A 19,273-nucleotide genomic window follows, 5' to 3' on the forward strand; every position below is an offset into this window, starting at 1 on the left:
GGGTGAGGAAAGGGGAAGGTAGAAGCTGGCAAGGCCATGATGGATGGTGTCCAGACCACAGTGCTTGCAAAGGGATGGGGCTCCTCACCCACAGACGGGAAAGTCACCTGTGAACAGTTTTAGACACTTGGGGCTGGGTGGAGGGAAGTCATTTATTTCCCACAGCTTGATGGAGAGCCATATGCCAGTGACCTAGAAATTCCCAGGGCTCAGGCCTGGGAACCAGAGGTTACAGAGCCAGGCCCGGTGCTGCCTGGAAGGGGAGGCTGGGGACATCCCTGGAAGGTGTGAGTTCTCACCTGGCTATGCTGCCTCCGAGGCTCCCCTTGTCTACACTAGGGGGGAAACCGGACTTGCTTCCTGGGGCTGCGGGGAGATAATTAGTCCTTCTAAAGAGCATCATAATCCTCAGATCAAAGAGGGCTTGGGGCTGCAAATTCATTTTACAGTGAGCTCCACAAGCCACTGGAGCACCCACTCCAGCGCTCAGGTTTGGGTTTGCAGACCCAAGATGCCACCTCGGACCAGGCTTAGCTGGAGAACTAACTGGCCCCCCACCCACTCCTGGGGTCCAAGCCTGGCCTTCCCTGGGAGTCCCCTCACCTGCCACATGATTGTGGCTGAGGAGTCTTCAGAAGCATCTCTGATGGTGGACCGGGTGGGAATTACTGATGCCTCATTTTATAGATGAGGTAACTGAGGCTCAAGGAAGTGAGATGTAGACATAGGGCACCCCACCAGATCACAGTCTGCTTAGGGATGTGGACCATGTCGGACCCCCACTCCCACCCCCACGCCCACCTCGCCAACCCCCCGCCCAGTGAATGTGCTCAGTATTATATTGACTTGAAGAACGCCTCGTCACACAGTACAGATGAGCAAAGGAAATGTCCCAAGGCTACCGCCAGGTTCCCGCTCCATTCTTTCTGCCCTCTCCTGGCCATTGATTGGGACTTCAGGTCTCCGGCAGCGCTGTCACAAGGATGTCAGAAGAGTGGAGACGTATGCAAATTGGGGTACCAGGCGGCCTTCCCCCAGATGCACTCACTTGGGGCTTTCAAAGACCTGGGTGCAGGCCAGTCCCTTCCGAACCCTGCGCCACTGTCCGTCTTTCTGACCCGCAGTCTCTCCAGAAATGACCATGTTGGGGATGCGCCGAGCGTCCCAGAATGGGGCCACGAAGCGCTCCCGGAGGCCGTGGGGCGAGTCCCGGCGCCGCCGAGGGGCCGGGGGCGGAGCCGGGCGGGGGGGGGGGGGCGGGGCGCGGGGCGGGGCGGGGCGAGCGGCGGGCCCTCGCCAGCCCGGAAGGAGCGGGAGGAGGAGCCGCGGGAGTGAGAGTCGTTCCCACGTGAGAGGCCGGCGGCCGAATTCCTCGCGTGCGGCGGCCGCGGACGGCCCGGCGTCGGCCGGACGGAGAGCCCCGGTCCGGCGCGCGCGGGCGGCCGGCGGCCGGCGGGGGCGGCGCTCGGCTGCGCCCCGATGCGGCGGCTGCCCGGGAGGCTGTGAGCCCCGCGCCCGTCGTCGGAGCCCCCCGCGCCGCCGCGGCAGCGCCCCCCGGGCACGCGGCATGCGGGCGGCCGACTCGGGCACCTGGGAGCGCGTCCGCCAGCTGGCGGCGCAGGGCGAGCCGGCGCCTTCCTGCGGGGCGGGGGCCGGGCCGGCGCGCCCCCGAGGGCCTGCAGCCTGCGAGCCGGGCGCGGACGCCGGGGGGCCGGCCGATCGGCCCCGCGCCGGGGCGCCCTCCGTTCGAGCGGATGGCGACTGCAGCCAGCCGGGTAGGTGCGCGCGGGGCGGGGAGGGCGGCGCGGCCGCAGGCCCGGGGAGCCGCCGGGGCCGGGCACGCGGGGGCGCTCCCGGCCGGATCGCCGAGCGCGGGTGGCAAAGTTCTCGCCGCGCGCCGCGCCCCGGGCGCCGGGAGGGGGCCAGGGGGAGTCGCGCGGGACGCGGAGTTCTTCGGCTCGCGGGCGGGGGGCTCGGCGCTCGCCGCTTTCCGGCCGAGCCCCCAGAGCGAGCTGCAGGGGCAGGTCAAGGCCACGCCTGCCGGAGTTGTGAGATGCCGGGGCGCCCCGGACCTGCCCTGGGAGGCGTGGGAAAGGGGCCAGCCCGGCACGAAGTTGGGGCGGCCCCTCTCCCGCCGCACCTGTAACCCACCTGGCAGCCCCGTAAAGTGCCAGGAGAGCCCTGCTTTACCGCAGCCTCTTTGAGCGGAACATGATGGCTCGCTTTTGCTGGGAGAGGAGAGGTTTCTCTTCCACTTGGACTAATGCAGAAAGAAATCGAGGCGGTGCAGACACAATGCGAGGGTCTGATTGTGTATCATTGGCTAATCTGCCCCAAACTGAGGACCGCGTTTTAATGTTAAAATATTCCGAGTGCATGCGCCCATTCCATTCTGTTCCGGTCTCAACTGCCCCCCACCCTCGCAAGTTACGTCTTTTGGGGATGGGGGGTGGGTTTGCCCTGAGAACCCCCTGGATCCCCTTGACTTTAGAGCGGCTTCCAAGAAGTGTCTGTCCTCATCAGTGTGAAGTTGGAATACTTTTTCCAGGAAAAAGAGAGGAAGGGGGCGTACAACATGGTTATTCATTATTTCTTGGATACCTATTGTGTTCCCGTAATTTACGTGGCGCGTGTCCTTAAAATTTTATCACAGCTCTGGGAGGGAAGCTGTGTTAAATTCGTGAAGATAAAGACAGAAAACACCAGAGTTTGAGCAACTTGCCCAGGGTCCCGCAATTTCAAATATTCTCTGTCGGTTAACACCGGAATGCCTCTCCTAGACAGCAAGCTTAACCAGCTGGGAAACACCAGGCTTATTTACCTAATAATTATTTCTTTCCTATGAGAAAAAGCCAGCAGCAATGCCCCCTAATTCCAGGCTGCCTGCCTTGGTCTCCCAAGGAGACGGGATCCTGACAACCGCAGGCATAGCCGCAGGAGCTGGGACCACGGGCCAGTTGGCGGTGATGAGCTGAGCTGGTGCTGGTGTCCTGGATCCGTGGACGTCTTGGGTCACCAAGGGTCTAGAGAAGGGACACTGAGCCCTGGAAGGAGCTTGGGACCTTGGACCATTTGCCCTGGGGCTGGGCCTGCTGGAGACCGTCCCACCTCCTTCCCAGCTGCACAGAGCAGTTAGAGGCCAAGACAGCTTGGTGTAAAACAAGAGCAAAACAAGAGCCCAGATGCGAAGAACAAGCAAGTAGGAGAGCTTGGGCAAGTTGCTTAATCTTTTTGAGACTCATTTTACCCATCCAAAAAGTGCTGATAATAACTAGTGCCACCAAACATTTTGATCATTCCAAAGCTAGCGTCTGCAAATCACCTTGCCTTGTTCATAGTTGATGTTTCATAAAAGTTAGTTATCAGCTTCCGTGGTGGGGCACCCGTCAGGGCCCCGCTGACTTGGTGTCCCATTGGGATATGATGCTATCTGTTCCATCTCTGCCCTCCTGAACTGTGTGGAGATGAGATTGGTCTTGACTCTTGTGCCAGTGGGTTGTTATTATGTAAACATGGAGGAGATGGCTGGGTGGAGAGAGATCTGTTTACTTTGTGTCTATTTAGACTCCATTTGTGTATTCATAATAACAATATCCTAATGACACGGTGTAGCTGAGAACCGCCTGTCTCCAAGGCCTTGGGGGGTACTTGTTATTCCGATGGCCCTCCTGGTGTCCCTTTAGGGCAGAGAGCAGTGGAAATCTCCTGATTGACGGTTGGTATCCCGGGCGTGAATGAAGATCAAGGCAGCAACTACACCAGTCAAGTCTGGAGTACCTCTCTACCCCACCAGCCGCCCTTCACCCCCCCTTCTGCTCTCCAGTTCTCAAAGATCAAATGCAGTTTCTAAGAACTTTCGTGGTGGCTGGGTGTTGAGGTCAGCCTGTTGTGGACATGGATTCTCGAACCTTTGGATGATAAGGCTTTCCTCCAGGAAGCAGATGAGAGTTCTTCTGGCTCAGAACCCCAAGCTGAAATTATTGTTGAAATAAACATTTCAGCCAGGCTGTGAGGTGGCTTGTCCCAGGATCTCAGCACATCGGCCCCCAGCTGAATGTGATGTTTGGTTGAGGGAGCGAAACAGTGAGGACCCTGCTGGGTGACACAGTCTGGGAATTGGCACCTTCAGAGGTACAGGGAAGAGGGAAGGATGGGGGTGCCGCTGGCTTGGCAGGGTGGAAGCCGGACACTTGGACATTACTCACGGAGGGGATCCTGAGACCTGCAGAGTGATGGACTCTGTGCTGGTGACAGCTTGGGCCCCCAGGGTGGGGCCCCTTCCAGGGAAGGTGACCATTCTTTGTGCGCAGGCTAGGGACCCGAGCCGGAGATGCAGAAATTAGACACGTGCTCAGTCTGCACCTGGTTCTGCCTCAAAGCTGTGTGACCTTGAGATACTCAGTCACTCAGTTTCCCTGATGGTGTGTGGCAGGACTAACTCTACCCGAGGGGAGATCATCCAGGACCCCCTCCCTGCCCCAGAGTAAAGCAGGTGCTCCCTGAGCCTTCTTCGGCACATGCCTTCATTCCACCACATTTCTTGAGCCACTACCTTGCCAGGCACCGCGGTGGCTGCCAGGGATCTATAGTAGCGCAGGGGACAGCTGCAGCCCCTGTTTCCATGGAGCTTCTTATCTGTGGGAGGAGATTTCCAGCAGGCAAGTCCACACAGGATGTGTCAGGAGACGGGAGGGCTGTACAGGAAAGTAAAGCCAGGTGAGGAGTTAGAGCGATGGGAGCGGGTGCTGGTCCGTCCGTCTTGGGGTGTTGGGGCCAGAGAGAATGAAGTGAGCTGCACGGGTGCGGCATCCGTAAGGCAAGGGCCCTGGTCAGCCAAAGCCACCAAGTCATTGTTGAAAAGTTGTTGGTCAGTTCGGATCTTTGGAGTCCGGGCACTCTATCTGTCCCATGGGACCCACCCTGGGGTCCCAGGCTTGTGGACCCAGTTCAGATGCCATGCCTCCTGAAGCTTTTCTCTTAACGCTTAACTCTTATAAAGTCCCAGGACCTAATGAAGCCTCTTGAACCTCAACCTTTTCTCTTAGTCATTGGGATTCTTACTTCCTCGAGCCCCTCACACAAAGCCTCCTGGCCCAGGGCACCAGGCCCCTGTGGATCTGTGTGCTGGCTCTCAGTGCTCTGCTGTACCCTCCCAGGGGCCCGGCATGGTGCGAACCAAATGCGATGCGTTGTCTTAATCAGTCCTCCAAGGGCCCCAGCAGGGAGGTGCCATTGCCAGTCCCGGAGGAGAAACCGGGTGCCCGGGATCACGCAGCTGGGGGGGGGGGGGTATCCCAACGAGGACTTGGTTGTGGGGTCCCAGATTGTAGCCCTCCCAGCACTGTGGAAACACCTTGTATTGATCTCTAAAACGTAGACCCCCATGACAGTCCATTTTCTCTTTACATTTTTACCTTTAGAAAGAAGGAGGGGGTGGTTGTCCTCTCCTTGACATTCCTTGTTTTAAGCAAATCAGGCATTTGCTTATCTGTGTGTCTTTAGCAATTTTAGCAATAGGTTGGCCTCCTGTTATCCCCTTCTGGAAAGGGTTTCCGCAGGGTTGCAAGTGAGATTAAATCTCCCCATTGGAACTGGGGACACTCTTAGAAAGCCAGCCAGTAGGACTACCAGGGTTTCCTGTGGATGTCCTTGCCCTCCCCCCCCCCCCCCCCGAGTGGGACAGACACAGCCGGGACAGCTGAGCGGGAGTGAAAGTCCTCGCTCTTGAAAACAATTCTGATCGGGTTCCCCTGTGGCCCAGCACCCTCACCGTGTGTGACTGCTCAAGGAGAGGGCTTGTACTTTCCTTTTGCCATGGCAGAGTTCAGGGCACCAGCCTTGGAATCAAAAACCCCCAGGTTTGATCGGCCAGATCTCCTGCTTACGAGCTGTGTGTCGCTAAGCAAGTTATTGAACGTCCCAATCCTCAGTTTACCCATCTATAAAATGGGATCATCCTACCCACTGCAGAGTAGTTGGACAGGAATCCGTGTGGTTAGCCCCCTTCCTACTCATGGAGCCCAGTGCTGCCAGGACTGTAAGAGGGAGGAGGGTTCCCATTTCTCCAGAGTCCAAAGAGATTGATTGTGTCTGTGTCGGTGTAAAATTAAAAAAAAATTTTTTTTGAAGTTTGAGCTATTGGAGCTTAATGAGATTGATTGGCTGATTCTGTAGGACTGGTGGCTGCTTCTCTGGCCTTCTAAATAATTAGGAAATTTCCATAAGGCGTCCGTCATTATGCACACCCTGTGTTCTCTGTGATATTCCCCTCGAGTTAACTGGAGGACTTGCCAGGACCCTCCAGCCATCCTGAAAGCAGCTTACTTCGCTCTTAGTCATCTTAGAGCGAAGTCACCTGAGTGCATGGTTCAAGGAAAACAGCAAGCGCGAGCCTGGACCGAGCCCCCGCTCACCCACACAACAGCCAGCTGACAAAAGTGGAAAATCAGGTACACGGCTGTTTACACAGATTTTCGCCCCAGCAGATAAGCGCAGCCGACATATCATTAAAGCCGGCCAGAGCAGCCACTATGGGGATGCCGTGTTTGCTGTGAGTCACCAAGGGCTATAAACACTCCAGAGAGGATAGCAAGCCGTGTTTACAAGGTGTGTGTGTGTGCGCGTGTGCGTGCCTGCGTGTGTCGTTATTTTTTTATGAATTTACACCCCGCAAATGCATTTCACGCCGAGCGTGTCAGAGGAGCGCCTGTCCCGGAGGCGGGGAGGCAGGAATGACTCCCATTCAAAAGGATCACCCCTTCTCTGCCCCTTGGGGCAGCCACCGTGAAGGTGGGGACTTCGTGCTTTCTCTGGTCTGCTGTTTAGACGCCTTCAGGAGAGGCCAGCTAGAAGACACGGGTTGTGGCGGTTCCTCAGAGCCCCTGACTAGTGGCATTAGTCCAAGAGGTGCGGGCGCAGCCCCGAATGTGGAAGGAATGACCAGCCAGAAAGGTAAGATGGGCAGATTGGCGAGTCCTGCCCCGAGCTGGGTGCCGCCACGCCCTGGGGGCTACGGCCAAGGTTAGCTGGTGGTGTCAGGCGGGACGCCCCTCGGCGGGCACCCTCCCTCTGTTTGCCGGGCCTTGGGGACCGCTCGGTGGGGGGGGGGGGGGGACGCCCACCACCTGGTGGCCTGACTGCAGGTGCCGACAGCCTCCTCTTTTGTAGCTGCCTGGGTCCGGAGACTGGCACGGGCGCCCAGCTCGTTGGGGCTGTAACTTTATCACAGGCATGGAGTGTGTTCGGTACCTTTTAATTGTCCAGAAGCTTCAGAAAGCTCTCCCCAGGGGCCCGGAGAGACGTAGGAACAGCAGCTGCGAGTTCCTGTCTGCTTTCTTCCTGTGCCCACGTGGCTCTGCTCACCAGTGTGCTGCTGACTTTGAAGTCCTGTGCACCCAGGCAGGGAAGAAGGTGTCTTTCTGTTGGGGAAGGTCCTTTTCATGAGGAAGAAGTGTTGACCGAGGGCCGCCCAGGAGCTGGGCGCTCTGTCACCTGCCTTCCTGTCGGTCGTCCCCCACCCCAGTAAGGTAGTCCGCATCCTCCCCTTCGGAAAGGCGACGGGGTTGAGGCCTGAAGCAGTTACAGAGGTTGCAGTTGGTGGCTGTTCCCAGAAGCCATGCGGTCTGCCCCAGGACCATTGCTTCTCCCTCCGGTCGCCTTCATCAGCTGACCATTCCCTGAGGGCCACCTGGGCACCGGGCGGGGCCTGCGATGCCAGGTGTCACGGGGCTCTCTCCCTGGCGTCTTTGACACGCTGGTTTCCAATCAGCCAGAGGCAGCTGGGAGCAAGGCCGCTCGGGCCCAGAGCTGCTCAGTTGGCTCCGGGAGAGATACCCAGCCCTTCGGCCCCAGCCAGAATCCAAAGAGCCCAGCCGGCCCCGTGCAGGAGGTCTGACGCAGGCAGAGAGTCCTGACCGGCAACCCGCAGCAGGGATGGGTCCGTTCGCTCTTTCCACAACACGGGGACACGGGCCCAGAGTGAGGAAAGGGCCCAGCCTGCAAGATGTCGGGCTTTCCAGGGCCAAATGGGGAGGCTCACAGATAGACGCGGGACCCTGGCAAAGCTGCGAACTTCCCTCATGTCCCCTTTGCCTCATCCCTCTTGACTCACTAAAAGGGGTTTCAGACTGGAGCTCACAGCGGTCCGGGGTGCCTGCCGGTATCTGGATCCTCGGGCTCCCCCCCCCCCCATAGGTCGGCCTGTAGGTCTGGGGAGGGGCCTGGGAATCTGTATTTGTATCGAGCACCCTGGGGGAATGTGCGGCAAGGGTTTCGTGGACCTGGCTTTGAGAACCTCTTTGCCCCTTGCCTAGGGATGCCTAGGGTTCATTTTAGAGTAAGAAAAATTGGGCTGCGGACTCTGGTTTGCCCCCAGCGCCCTCACGGAGTCCTTAGAGCATCCTTCCCCTCCCGCAGGCGTCCCGAAGTGGACGGTCAGTATATGGACATTGTAGCCAACCGTCACTTTTTCTTTCTCTAGAGCGAGCCCGCCTCTCGCCCCCTGCCTGGGCACACCTGTGCTCCGAACCTGTTAGGAAGTGAGCCGTCGTGCTTGTCCGTCTTGTAGCCCTCCCCTCCGTCAGGCATCCCCAGCGGAGAGCGGAGTCCCCTGGGGTCCGTGGACTCCAGTGCAGATTCGGAGGCCCGCTTCCAAGATTGCCTGCCTCCGTTCATCCAGGGTGGAATTCAGACCCTGCGCTTTCTTTTTTGTCTTTTTTGCAGCAAAACCTACATAACACGGAATGGACCCCTTTGACCCTTTTTAAGTGTGCAGTTCAGTGGCATTAAGTACCTTGACAGGCATCACCACCATCCGTCTCCAGCCCTTTCTCATCTTCCCAGACAGTGACTGTCCCCACTGAGTAATGGCTCCCGGTAACCCAGCTTGCCACCTTGCATCTGTGCATTGGCCTAATGTAGGGACTGGACGCGATGACCGCAGGACCCTGCCCTCCTCACGGACTGTCCATCCCTGCCCCCACGCTGCTGTTCCCAGAACCGCAGGTGGAGATCCCCTGCCCCCGGGCTTGCTTTATCTCTCGTGTTTTTTCCATTCCTTCCTGGAAAACATGACCACCTCTTACGTGCGCTGGGGAGGTCTGGGGAAGGAGTAAGTTCAGTTACCTTTCCTCTGTGAGTCAGTCCAGTCTGTGCTCGTTCCTACCTCTGCCTTCGTGATGCGTTAACTGTACCTTTTAGGGCGTAGTTGGTTTTGTTTGGTGTCGATTTCTTTGAAGGGGAGTTGCTGGGGCTTTTACGAGTTTGTTTTCCATACTATATTTGTGATTACTAAGCTAACTACTAAGGACTCCTCATTGCCCTGGGGAGTCTAGCTCTGGCAGCCAACCAGGAGGAAGAAGAACCATCCTTGGGTTCTGGGGCAGGCATGGGTGCTGCCCCCGCCAACCGGGACCGCCTCTTCCCACCAGCAGGTGCAGGGGGCCTCTAAGGGTGGGTCAGAAATGTCACTCTTGGTGGAATCTTTTCTTTCTCTTCCACCCTGGGAAAGATAGGGGAGGAGCCCCCTTTTTAGAGAAAGGGAAACAGAGGCAAGCATAATGTAATCGATTTCTCCAGACCAGACCTGTCTGTTAAACTCTTTGCAAAGATGGCAACATTCTAGACCCCTCCTGTCCCATATGGTAGCCACTGGCTTTAAAAACGTAGCTCATATGACAGCAGAACTGAATTTCACACTTTATTTCATTGTCAAAGGCTCCATGTGGCGAGTGGCTGCTGTCGTGGCTGGCACAGCCGGCCCCAGGCCAAGAGAGGGGCCTGCAGAGGTCTCTGTGGCCCATCGCAGCCCGCGAGGCCTGCGAAGTGCACGTTTCCACCGTGGCCTGCATCAGAATCGCTCAGCGCTCACTGTGGTTTTTAAGTTCCCCGGCCCCCCAGAAGACCCTCACAGTCAAAAATATCTGGGGATGGGCCCACAAATCTGCATTTGAAACAAGTTCCCTCCACCACCACATGATTCTGTCCCTCTCTGAAGCCTGAGGGTCAAGGCCTCCAGCATCTTCCAACTTGACCTCCGTGGGTCTTTTCAGCCCTCAGTGACCCATCAGCGCCCGTGTCCCTTTGCCCTAACCCCAGCACCGCCTGCCATAGCCCCATGCCCCAGGCCAGCCGTTCTCAAGACGGGTGCCGAGACCAGCAACATCAGCCTCGCCTGAGAACTTGATAGTGGACGCAAATTCTCAGCCCAGCCCAGACCTGCAGAATTGGAAACAGGGATGGGCCCAGGAGTCTGGGGGATGCTTCTGCAGGCCAGTCACTGAGCAGGACTGCTCTGGGAAGCCCTGCTTACGTTTTCCCCAAAATCCTCTCTTCCATCCACCCCCCCCCCCCCCCGTGCCTTCCACCTCCCCTGTGCCCTGGCCTGCCCAGAGCTGCTAAGACCCTTTTAAACCCAAGGGCTGCAGGGTGTGTGGCTTTACATGACGCGTCTGCATTTCACAAAGGCCTTTGGGGATCCTGGCCTTCCCCCAAGGGGTCACCCTAATGGGGATGTCATAGGGAGGCAAGCAGAGCAGCAGCCGACAGCACCCCCATCCCCCAAAGGTCCCAGGTGGTGGCCGCCCGCTCATCCTGGGCCAGAATCTCTGAGGAGCAGAGGGACAGATGGGCCCATTTCCCTGGGACCCCTCTTGGGGACGGGGGCTCTAGCGCTCCCCTCCCAGGGTCCACTGGCTCCGAGGAAGTTGGCACAGCTCACAGCTGTGCTTAGCAGACGGCACTTGCGTGTCTCGCGTCTTCCCTGTGTGCGGAGAAAGCAAGGGAGGTGGAGGCCAGAATGTTCCAGCTCGCCATGCTGCTTACGCCCTGTGGGACCTCCCTTCTGCAGGTCACCCGCCTCTCTGCCTCAGTTTCCCTGTTCCACGAGATGAGATTCCTGTACCTGCAGCAATCTTGGTCCCTCTGGGATGCTGGTGAGGACAGACCTGTGCCTCGGGTAGCCAGCGCATTCTGGGTTGCCAGAACTTTCCTGGTTTCGGCCCTGGCAGTCCCATTCCGTGGGAAACACCTCGGTCCCGGGCAAACCGGGACAGTTGGTACCCGCTCCATCTCCCAGTGGCTTCTGGACACTGTTGCTGCCGTATGGCACACGACCCCCCTACCCCACCCCACTGGGGGAACCCGTGCCCTCCCAGCAGCTAAGGCATCACCTGCCTGGCCTTTGACCTCCTCTGCCTTCACTGACCTTCTGGCCCTGCCCCCTCCCTCCCCGCTCATTTATGTCTCTGGGCAACAGCTGCTGCTTGGATTGACCCACACCTTGGATTCTAGCTGAGCACCTGTTTACTATCACACCTGCTCATTTTTTCCACACTCAGTGACTCCCTGGATAGAGATACTCAGGCGACTAGGTGTCTGGGGCTGACCAGCTGAGCCAAACCGTTTCTCCCTGTTGGTGCCTACACTCTGGAGGAGGGTTTTTCTGTCTGGCACCCTTAGACCTTGAACCATAAGGAAAGACTCTCCGGGTCTGCCAAGCCTGAGCTTAGTGCCGGGGACCACGAACATTCCACAGTCTCTCCTCACCCTGCACTGACTCCAAATCCCATCCTGTCCTGGGCCCCCGGCCCTGCTGCAAAGCCTTTCTTGTTCATTGCCACAGACCTTCGTCATGCGGAGCGTAGTGGCGCTGTGACCGGGGCATTTCTTGAGTGTAACCCTGGGGCTGTCCTCTGAACTGGAACTTTTGAGGGGGCAGGGACCATAGGGGCACCCAGATATCTGTCTCCTTCTGTGTTTGCCTGGAGCACGGAGCCGGGCTCCAGGAAATGCTCCGTCTGGGAGGAAACACACACCCGCGAATGTTTGAGCTGGCGGGACCTTAGAAGTTTAATCTGGCCGACGTACTGGCACACCTTTGGAGGAGCCCCTCCTGGCAGGTAGGGCAGCACCTGGAGAACCCCTGCAGCCCCCACGAGTCCCTGTCTGGGTTTTCAGGGGTCAGTAAATATATCCCTCTTTTCTTCGGGAATTTGGAGGCAACTGAAGGATGGAGGCAGGAAGAGGACCCATGAAGAACGTGACTCGGGTCGTGCCCACCCACCTTCGCTCTCAGCCCGGGTCTGAGGCGTCAATGATGAGTCCGCTTGCTTCTCCAGCTGTCCTCGTTCTCCAGTCACCTGGTCACTGTGTCTCTATAAACAGGTGTTTCGGTGTGTGCTGCAGGCTCCAGATTCACTGATGTTCTTTTCTTCCATTTGGCCTGCCAGCATTTGTGGTGCACCCGCCTGGGTCAGAATCCTTCCTAAGTAGCAGGGATATGATCGTAGATCAAACACAGTCCTCCCCGCCCGCTTCAAGTCAAGGGGATTTGCAGAGAATCAGACACGGAAAACTCTGTGTTTTGGGTGTCCCTGAAAATTTCCTAAAATGCTTTTCTGCTTCCTCACTTTGGTGAGCAGGGCACAGGGGACCCAGATGACTCCTTTTTTAGAATCAGGCTTCTGCAGACCCTCGGGGTTCTAACTCCAAGCCTGAAACCCTCCCCCCCGCACCCCCACCGATAGCTTTCCGGGCTTGGGTTAAGGAAGGTAAGAATCCGTTGCATTGCTGAGCCTTGTCATTGTTTGCTGCTTTATCCTCAAACATGAGCCAGAGTTCTAGTAAGCTAGACACTTGAGCTAGCTGGGACCTGGTTAGAAGAGGTCAGGTTGTCTCCCCCTCCCGCACGTACACCATCTCTCTCAAATAAATAAAACTAAAAAAAGGAAGAAGAGGAGGTTTGGTTGTGTGTTTGAGCAGCTGGTGTTTGGAACAACCCGCAGCTCCTCTTCCCTCTCTACATGCCAGGCTCTTGGGGTGGGCATCAGGTGTGTCCCTGTGTGACCGCCTCTCCAAGGTGACTGGGCCTCTGTCTGCAGCCGGCCCTGATGACCTCTGGAGGCAGAACCCCGCCCTCTCGCTGTCCCTGAGCCAGCTCTGCCTTCCGGCTTCCTGGGCTGACGCACTGGTCCTGTTCCCTGGGTTCCTTTTGGAGACTTGCTGTTTGCGGCGTTGATGAACCAGTGGCCTGAGCACTGGTGGGCTCAGAGGGACTCTGCCTCTCCTCCGTCCCCCACATCACCTTAAACATGCCCTCGGAGGTCTGACATCACTTGTGTACAATAAGGCGGAAACCATGCAGGGGAACCTGACCCAGGAACTCCTGCTTGGCAGGATTGCCTACGTTCAACACCCCAAATAAATTGATGCATTAATCACCCCATTTTACAGATGAAGTCCCTGAGGCACAGGGAAATAAAGAAACTCGTCCCAAGCCATAGAGACAGGAAGCTGAGAAATTAAGATTCAGCCAAAGGTCCAGCTGGGGTCCCACTGGAGCCCACAGTAGCCGTTACTCTCTTGTCCCCACTGCCGGGCACGCTGCAGTGTCCTTGTCCCCATCCTCCGCTGGGGCATGGCAGCTTCTGAGGTGAGCAGTCACAGAGGGACTTGATCCATTGAAAGGCCAGGCACACCCCTTCTGTCCAGGGCTGCCCGTGGCTGCCTCCAGGGCTTGGGCTGGTCCCTTATGAAGGGGCAGCTCAGCAAACTCCAGCCAGAGGCTCAGGTGGGGGGGAACTCTGCACAGGCATCCCAACAGCGGGTTCCCTCCCAGGGCTGCGTGCTTCCTGCTGCTCTTGGCTGTAACATGCTCAAGATAACAGGTTACGGGGTGTTCAGTGACTTGCCCGTTCACCCTAGGAGGTAGGGAGGTGTGATCGCTGTCATTCAGAGTGGCACCATGCTTACTGCTCAAAAACTGTTCATGAAAAAATTTTGTATTGTTTGCCCTTCTTACTTTCCTACCACCTGCCTAGAGAGTCATGTAGTTGCAGGGCCTGCTGAGTTACAAATAATAGAAATACAACAGAAACAGACTCACAGAGAGGAAAATCAATAGCTCCGCATAACTGAGATAGTCAGAGATAAAGTTAGCTTCAGGCATAGCTGCATCCAGGTGCTCAAATGATGTCATCTCCCAGCTCTCTTTTCATCTGTTTGGGCGTTATCCTTTCTGGTATCAGAAGTGACCCCTCACAAAACTGAGTCACACTTACCTTTCTATGATCACAGGGCAGAAAGTCTTTCACTGTCAGTATTTCCAGAAATCCAAGGACTGATTATCATTGGCTTAGCTGTAATCATGTGACAGCTCTGAACCAATCACCTGGTCTGGGTCTGCACCCTGTCCTGGAGTTAGTTGGGGTGGGGGTTGTGAGCCCCCAGGGAAACTCCCAAGTTGGATGTTAGCCAGAGGAAAGTCAGGGAGGATGGACTGGAAATGGAAGCCCCAAGGCAAATGTGGGAGCTGAGTGCTGTGGGGTGTGAGCTGATTCTTTTAGCAGGTGCATGTCTATGCCCCTCGCTAGGTGTCATGAGGTTGAAAGGAAAGCCTTGGATGCAGACCCTGTCAGTTAAAGATGTTGCAGGTGTTGAGCAGCTACTATGGGCTGGGACCTCTTCTACACCCATGTGGAGGAGCTCTGTTTTTTCTTCTATTAATCATTCATTCTTTCTCTCTAAGGACCACCTCTCAGCTCCCTTCTCAGTCTCCCAGTCATATGTTATTAGGACCCTTCCTTTTACATCCCTCTGTGTGTACCTCTTTGGTCACACCTGTCCCAGGTGGGCTTTTAGAAGGAGCCTGCCTCTGTTGGCTTCCTGAGCAGGGGCCTGGGTGGGGTTGATTTGGGCGTGCATAAATGCATGATGTGATGTTCCCCTTGCCAGCCTGTTGCCACATCCCTGATGTTGCTGAGCACACTAAGGTCAGTGGCAGCAGCTGGCCCCTGGGCACTCCAGATGGCATCTGGCTTCTCTCAACCTCTCCACTGGGAGTCAGATTTTCCAGGCTCTCTGTGTAGAGCTTGGCCATCTCCCTGGAAAGCACTGATTGATTCCCCTTAGAGATGACCTGAAACCATACCCAGCAGACAGATGCTACCTTCTCACAGCAAAGCAGGGAGTGGGCAGCCAGAAGGTAAGAATTTAGAGAAAGGGATGGTTAGCTTGCCTCTGTGCCTGTCATTGTTAGAGGCTGGTTCCACATTTCCTTGGGTATCTGCCCCATGGAGGAGCATAAGTGAGCTCCCCCACTAACACAAGTACCCAGACCCAGGGCTCTGACTGTAGGGACATCAGAGTCATGTACCAAGTGCTCAGGGCTGTAACACCAGACTGCCTGTGTGCAGATGGTTCAACAGTGCGGACCTTGAGCAAGCTTCTTTAATCCTTCTGAGCCTCAGTTTCTCCATCTGTAAATTGGGGAGGCTATCACTACCTAGAAGAGGTTTCATGGAGATTAAATGAGATGATTTCTACAGTCTTTAGCATGGACCTTGGCACATAGTAGGTGATCGGTAAACATTGTTTGTATTAGTTTTATACCAGAATGGGTGCTGGAGAGATGCGAGGCTCCCCGGACAGATGCCCCCATAGCACAAGTCTAGGATCAATGATCAGTGGGAGATAACGGTCGTTGGGGCAGGGTAAGCTCCTGTCAGGGGAGAATTTCTGGAGGCTGCATCTGCTAGGGCTTTGTTTCCCCACTCGGAGGCAGGTGTCCGGCAGCAGTTTGTCAAAGACTGATAAATTGTGGGTAGTCTCCGCTAGGGGCTCTTGGGGAAACTGCTTTATCTTTCTGAGCCTCAGGTTCCTCATCCTGTCATGGAAATTATGAAATCCACCCTGCACAGCCAAGTATGCAGTAGGTACTTAATAAGTAAAGGCGCTGCTTTATTAATAAGCCATCTCAAATGGGTTGCAAATAATAAGATGTTTAGTAAACCTGGGCTTGGCATTGGCAGTATTGGAAGCATCTTCCCACAGGATCGGATGAGTGCATGTGATCGTGAATGCCCACCGGGCTCTCTGCCTGTTGGGACATGAGACTCTTGGCCATGACGGAGCTTTGAACCTTGTTGTCTGTGGCATACGGTCAGGTCAGGGCACTGTGCTGAGCAGTGATGATGGGAAGTACTTGGGGAGCCCGGGCCATGCGGGAACCCCCTGGTGAGAGGGAATGTGAGTTGGCCTTGGGGAAGTCCTGGATCTTGACCAACACCCCCCCCCCCCCTTAGCAGCCTCAGGAATGCCAGGTTCCGGTGACAGTCGCTGAGCCTGGCCCAGCCCCGCATCCTGCAGGGAGGCTGTGCTCCTGCTTGCAGTGTGTCCGGCCAGGGATGCTCTGGTGCTTCAGGTGTGAGAAGGTGCCTCCCAGTCTGAGCAGGGCTTGTGGTGAGGACGCGGCAGGCAACCTGGAGAAGTCCAGGACCAGCCATGTGGGGTCCGGACATGAACGCTGGGAGCCTGGGCAGTACCCTGTCCATCCCACCTCCCTCCTCTCTCCACCCGCGGATTCCCCCCAGCTGCCTTCCCTGGCCTTACTCCCCTGCCTGGGTTCCATGCTTGCAATCCCATCAGTGCCGGGGAGAGAGAATCTGATTGGTCCCTGCCTGACCAATAGTTCAGCAGACCCTGCATCAGGTGACTTTTCTGGCCCAATCCGCTGCATCTGGGCAGGTGGGCAGGATCCCTGATCTGTGAGGCCACTTCCTTCCACATGGTGGTGGGGGGGGGCTGACTTAGAGAATTTGGGGGTAAGGACAACAAACTGACTCATCATGTCCAGTCCTCATAAGCCGAGATGCCTTCCGGGATGGGAAACTCACTCCCTTTCAAGGCAGCCCCTGTAGGTTTTGGTCAGTGGTAAGTGTTCACCATTATGTGGGGCCCAACAGTCAGTATCATTGTAGCATCCTTCCGCTGGCCCATGTCCTACTGTGTGACGATCTTTTACACTAAATCCACTTTGTTGACGCGAGAGCCCCTCTGACATGGGAAGACAGCCGCCGTGGCACAGGATCCCATATACCATCCTGCACCCCAGCTTCATTCCCCTGGTGTCTTTCTTCCCCGTCAGGACAGACCAGATCGTGCTGGGGGTAGGGGGCAGGTGGACACCTTTCACCTTGGTCCACCGAGCTTGCCCAGCCTCACATCTCTCCTTCCAACAGAGGGTTCCCCACACTGAGCTGTGTGTTCCTGGCTCTCCTGATGTTTGTTTAGGAGGACTGAGCAGGAGCCTGAAGACTTCAGTGGTACCCACTGGGAGCAAGGCGGGGAGAGAGGCAGCTAGAGACTCCATGGGATGCCATTAGGACAGGCAGGGCCGGGACAGTAGCCTAGGTCAGGGCTGTGCGGTAGGGCCACCATCCGTACCCCTTCTCTGCAGTCTTCCCTGCCCCACTCACAGCCCCTAGATCAAAAGGAACCGAAACACATCCAGTGACAAGTTCACGTTCTCCTTTTGTGGTCCGTAAGCAGTGTCTGTAGCCAAATAAACAGCTGCTTGCCAAGAGGTCCTGCGAACATTTTCATGCAGCCAAGAGATTACAAAAAGAGGAAGACAGAGGTGGAGGAGAAAAACAATACGTTACTTGCAGACCAGTTGACAAAGGAGATTGAGTGTCTGCCTTTTGAATCAGCTGCCTACCTTCTAAGCCAGGCCAGCCCAGGTTAGGAGTCTGGTGTTCCTCCTACATCCCCCAAATGAGCTTTTTGCAGGTGTGCACCTGTAGAAAATGCTCATTTGGAAGATTTACAGCTTTCTCCGGAGATTGGGGGCAGGCACAACTTCCTGGGCAGTCGGGTTATCCTGGGTTAATTTTCATGATTACTGAAAGGACCTTAGCTGAACACTCTTTGGCCTTGCCTGTGGCCATTGCTGGATGCCGTACTGACCTGCCAGAGGACCAGAGAGGTGCTGTCCCCTCATCCCTTGGCCTCCTGGGTTTGAGCTTCCTAGTCCATAAGCTTTCTTATGGCTGAGGAGTAACCAGACTTGCCTTGGATTTTTTTTTTTTGTTTTGTTTTGTTTTTAATTTTCAGTGCATGAAATATCTGCAGTTATGTGCCATCTATCCCTGAAGGAGTGACCTCACTGTCCTGGCTGGTGACCAGCCTATAATTCCAGGGGTCACGGCAGCATGCCTACAGGACATGGGGCTGCTTCTTACTACAAGTCAAATTACAATGCAGACACCTGCTCCTCGTTAGGCCACTGCATTCGGCCTACTTTCTGCTGCTTTGTCCAACGGCGGAAGCACAAAGTGGCCCTGTGTGTTGTGTTGTGTTTTGTTTTACCATCCCCCACCCTGCCGGTTCTGTACACCCCAAGGACGCATGTCTGTTCTCCTTCCCCCTCGAGCAGCCCCGAGTGATCAGATGACTTCAGATGCATCTGAAAAGAGGTCCCAGCCCAAGGCCTGGACATTCCAGGCTTGGAGTTTGTGGAGTTGGAAGAAGAAAGAGAAAAGGTCTAGAAGTTCAGCTCCAGAGAGTAGGGCAGGAGGAGGCTGACTTAGCCTATGATGTAGAGACCAGCAAAAGGCCTTGGGCCCCCTCCACACCGGTCACAGGCAGGCAGGGTCTGTGCTCTGAACGCCATTCATTCTTTGATTCGAGCACACGCTGGGCCGGAAGCAGCCAGAGCCAGAACCTGCTCACTGGGTGTCATATCCTCCCCGGGGAGTGGGGGAAGGAAGGGCATGGGGAGGAGAGAGAGAGTTCAAGGAAAAGCATGTTTGGTCTTGAAAGCATCTCTGGCCAAAGAGAGCACGGTCCTGTGCAGGGGGAATGGGGAGAGGGTGGCCTGACCTAAGGCCGTCCTTGCCCTGGCCTTGTGCCCTGGGCTGGCTTCAGCTCACGTGGGCCCGTGAGCACAGCTCAGGGCCACGCTAGGTGGCGGGATCCGCAACCTGTGCGTCCTGCCAGGTGGTGCTTGGGGAGGACCTGGAGGGTGGTGGTCTGCAGAGATGTCCTTGTTGGCAGGGTCCTTTGTATTCCTCCAAGGAAAGCAGCCTGGGGTGGGGGTGGCGGGGTTGGTCACCACTGGTGAACATTCTGCCTCGTCTCTTTGTCCTCCTACCTCTTTTAAGAGGGGCTGGACATGGTCACGTGTTCTGTGGGATTGGGTACTGCCGTGTGTGTGTGTGTATGTGTGTGTGTGTGTGTGTGTGTGTGTGAGAGAGAGCGCGCGCGCACGTATGCGACTGTGTGTGTGGAGGGGTGGGAGGTGGAGAGCCATGGGGTTTTTTCAATTTACATTTTTCAAATAGTTTTCTCCTCTGCTCTCCCAAGAGGCAGCACGCAGAGTGGAATCAGCATTTGACCTTTGCGAGATGTTGGTGGAGTGGGCCAGACAGTCTGGGTGGGGGGGAGGGGCCCCGGAAGTGGGGAGTTGGGGGGTGGGGGGGTGTTTGGTGGCAAGCTG

General features: G+C 56.4%; 1 protein-coding gene across 6 annotated transcripts in view; it reads left to right on the top strand.

The window, feature by feature from the left end:
* Positions 1–19,273, top strand: part of KAZN (kazrin, periplakin interacting protein) — a 1,030,689-nt gene that overhangs the window by 885,667 nt on the left and 125,749 nt on the right. Inside the window, exon 1 of one of the 6 annotated variants that reach the window (XM_059134943.1) lies at positions 1,348–1,775. The exons of 4 other annotated variants lie outside the window; for them this stretch is intronic. In XM_059134943.1, the coding sequence (XP_058990926.1) occupies positions 1,568–1,775 (208 nt within the window). In that variant the 5' untranslated portion in view covers positions 1,348–1,567. Of the gene's footprint in view, positions 1–1,347; positions 1,776–19,273 lie in introns of those variants that run through there. One more of the 6 variants, XM_059134945.1, reaches the window with a different exon arrangement.

Source organism: Mustela lutreola, chromosome 10 (genome assembly GCF_030435805.1).
Source record: "Mustela lutreola isolate mMusLut2 chromosome 10, mMusLut2.pri, whole genome shotgun sequence".
Classification (NCBI taxonomy): domain Eukaryota; kingdom Metazoa; phylum Chordata; class Mammalia; order Carnivora; family Mustelidae; genus Mustela; species Mustela lutreola.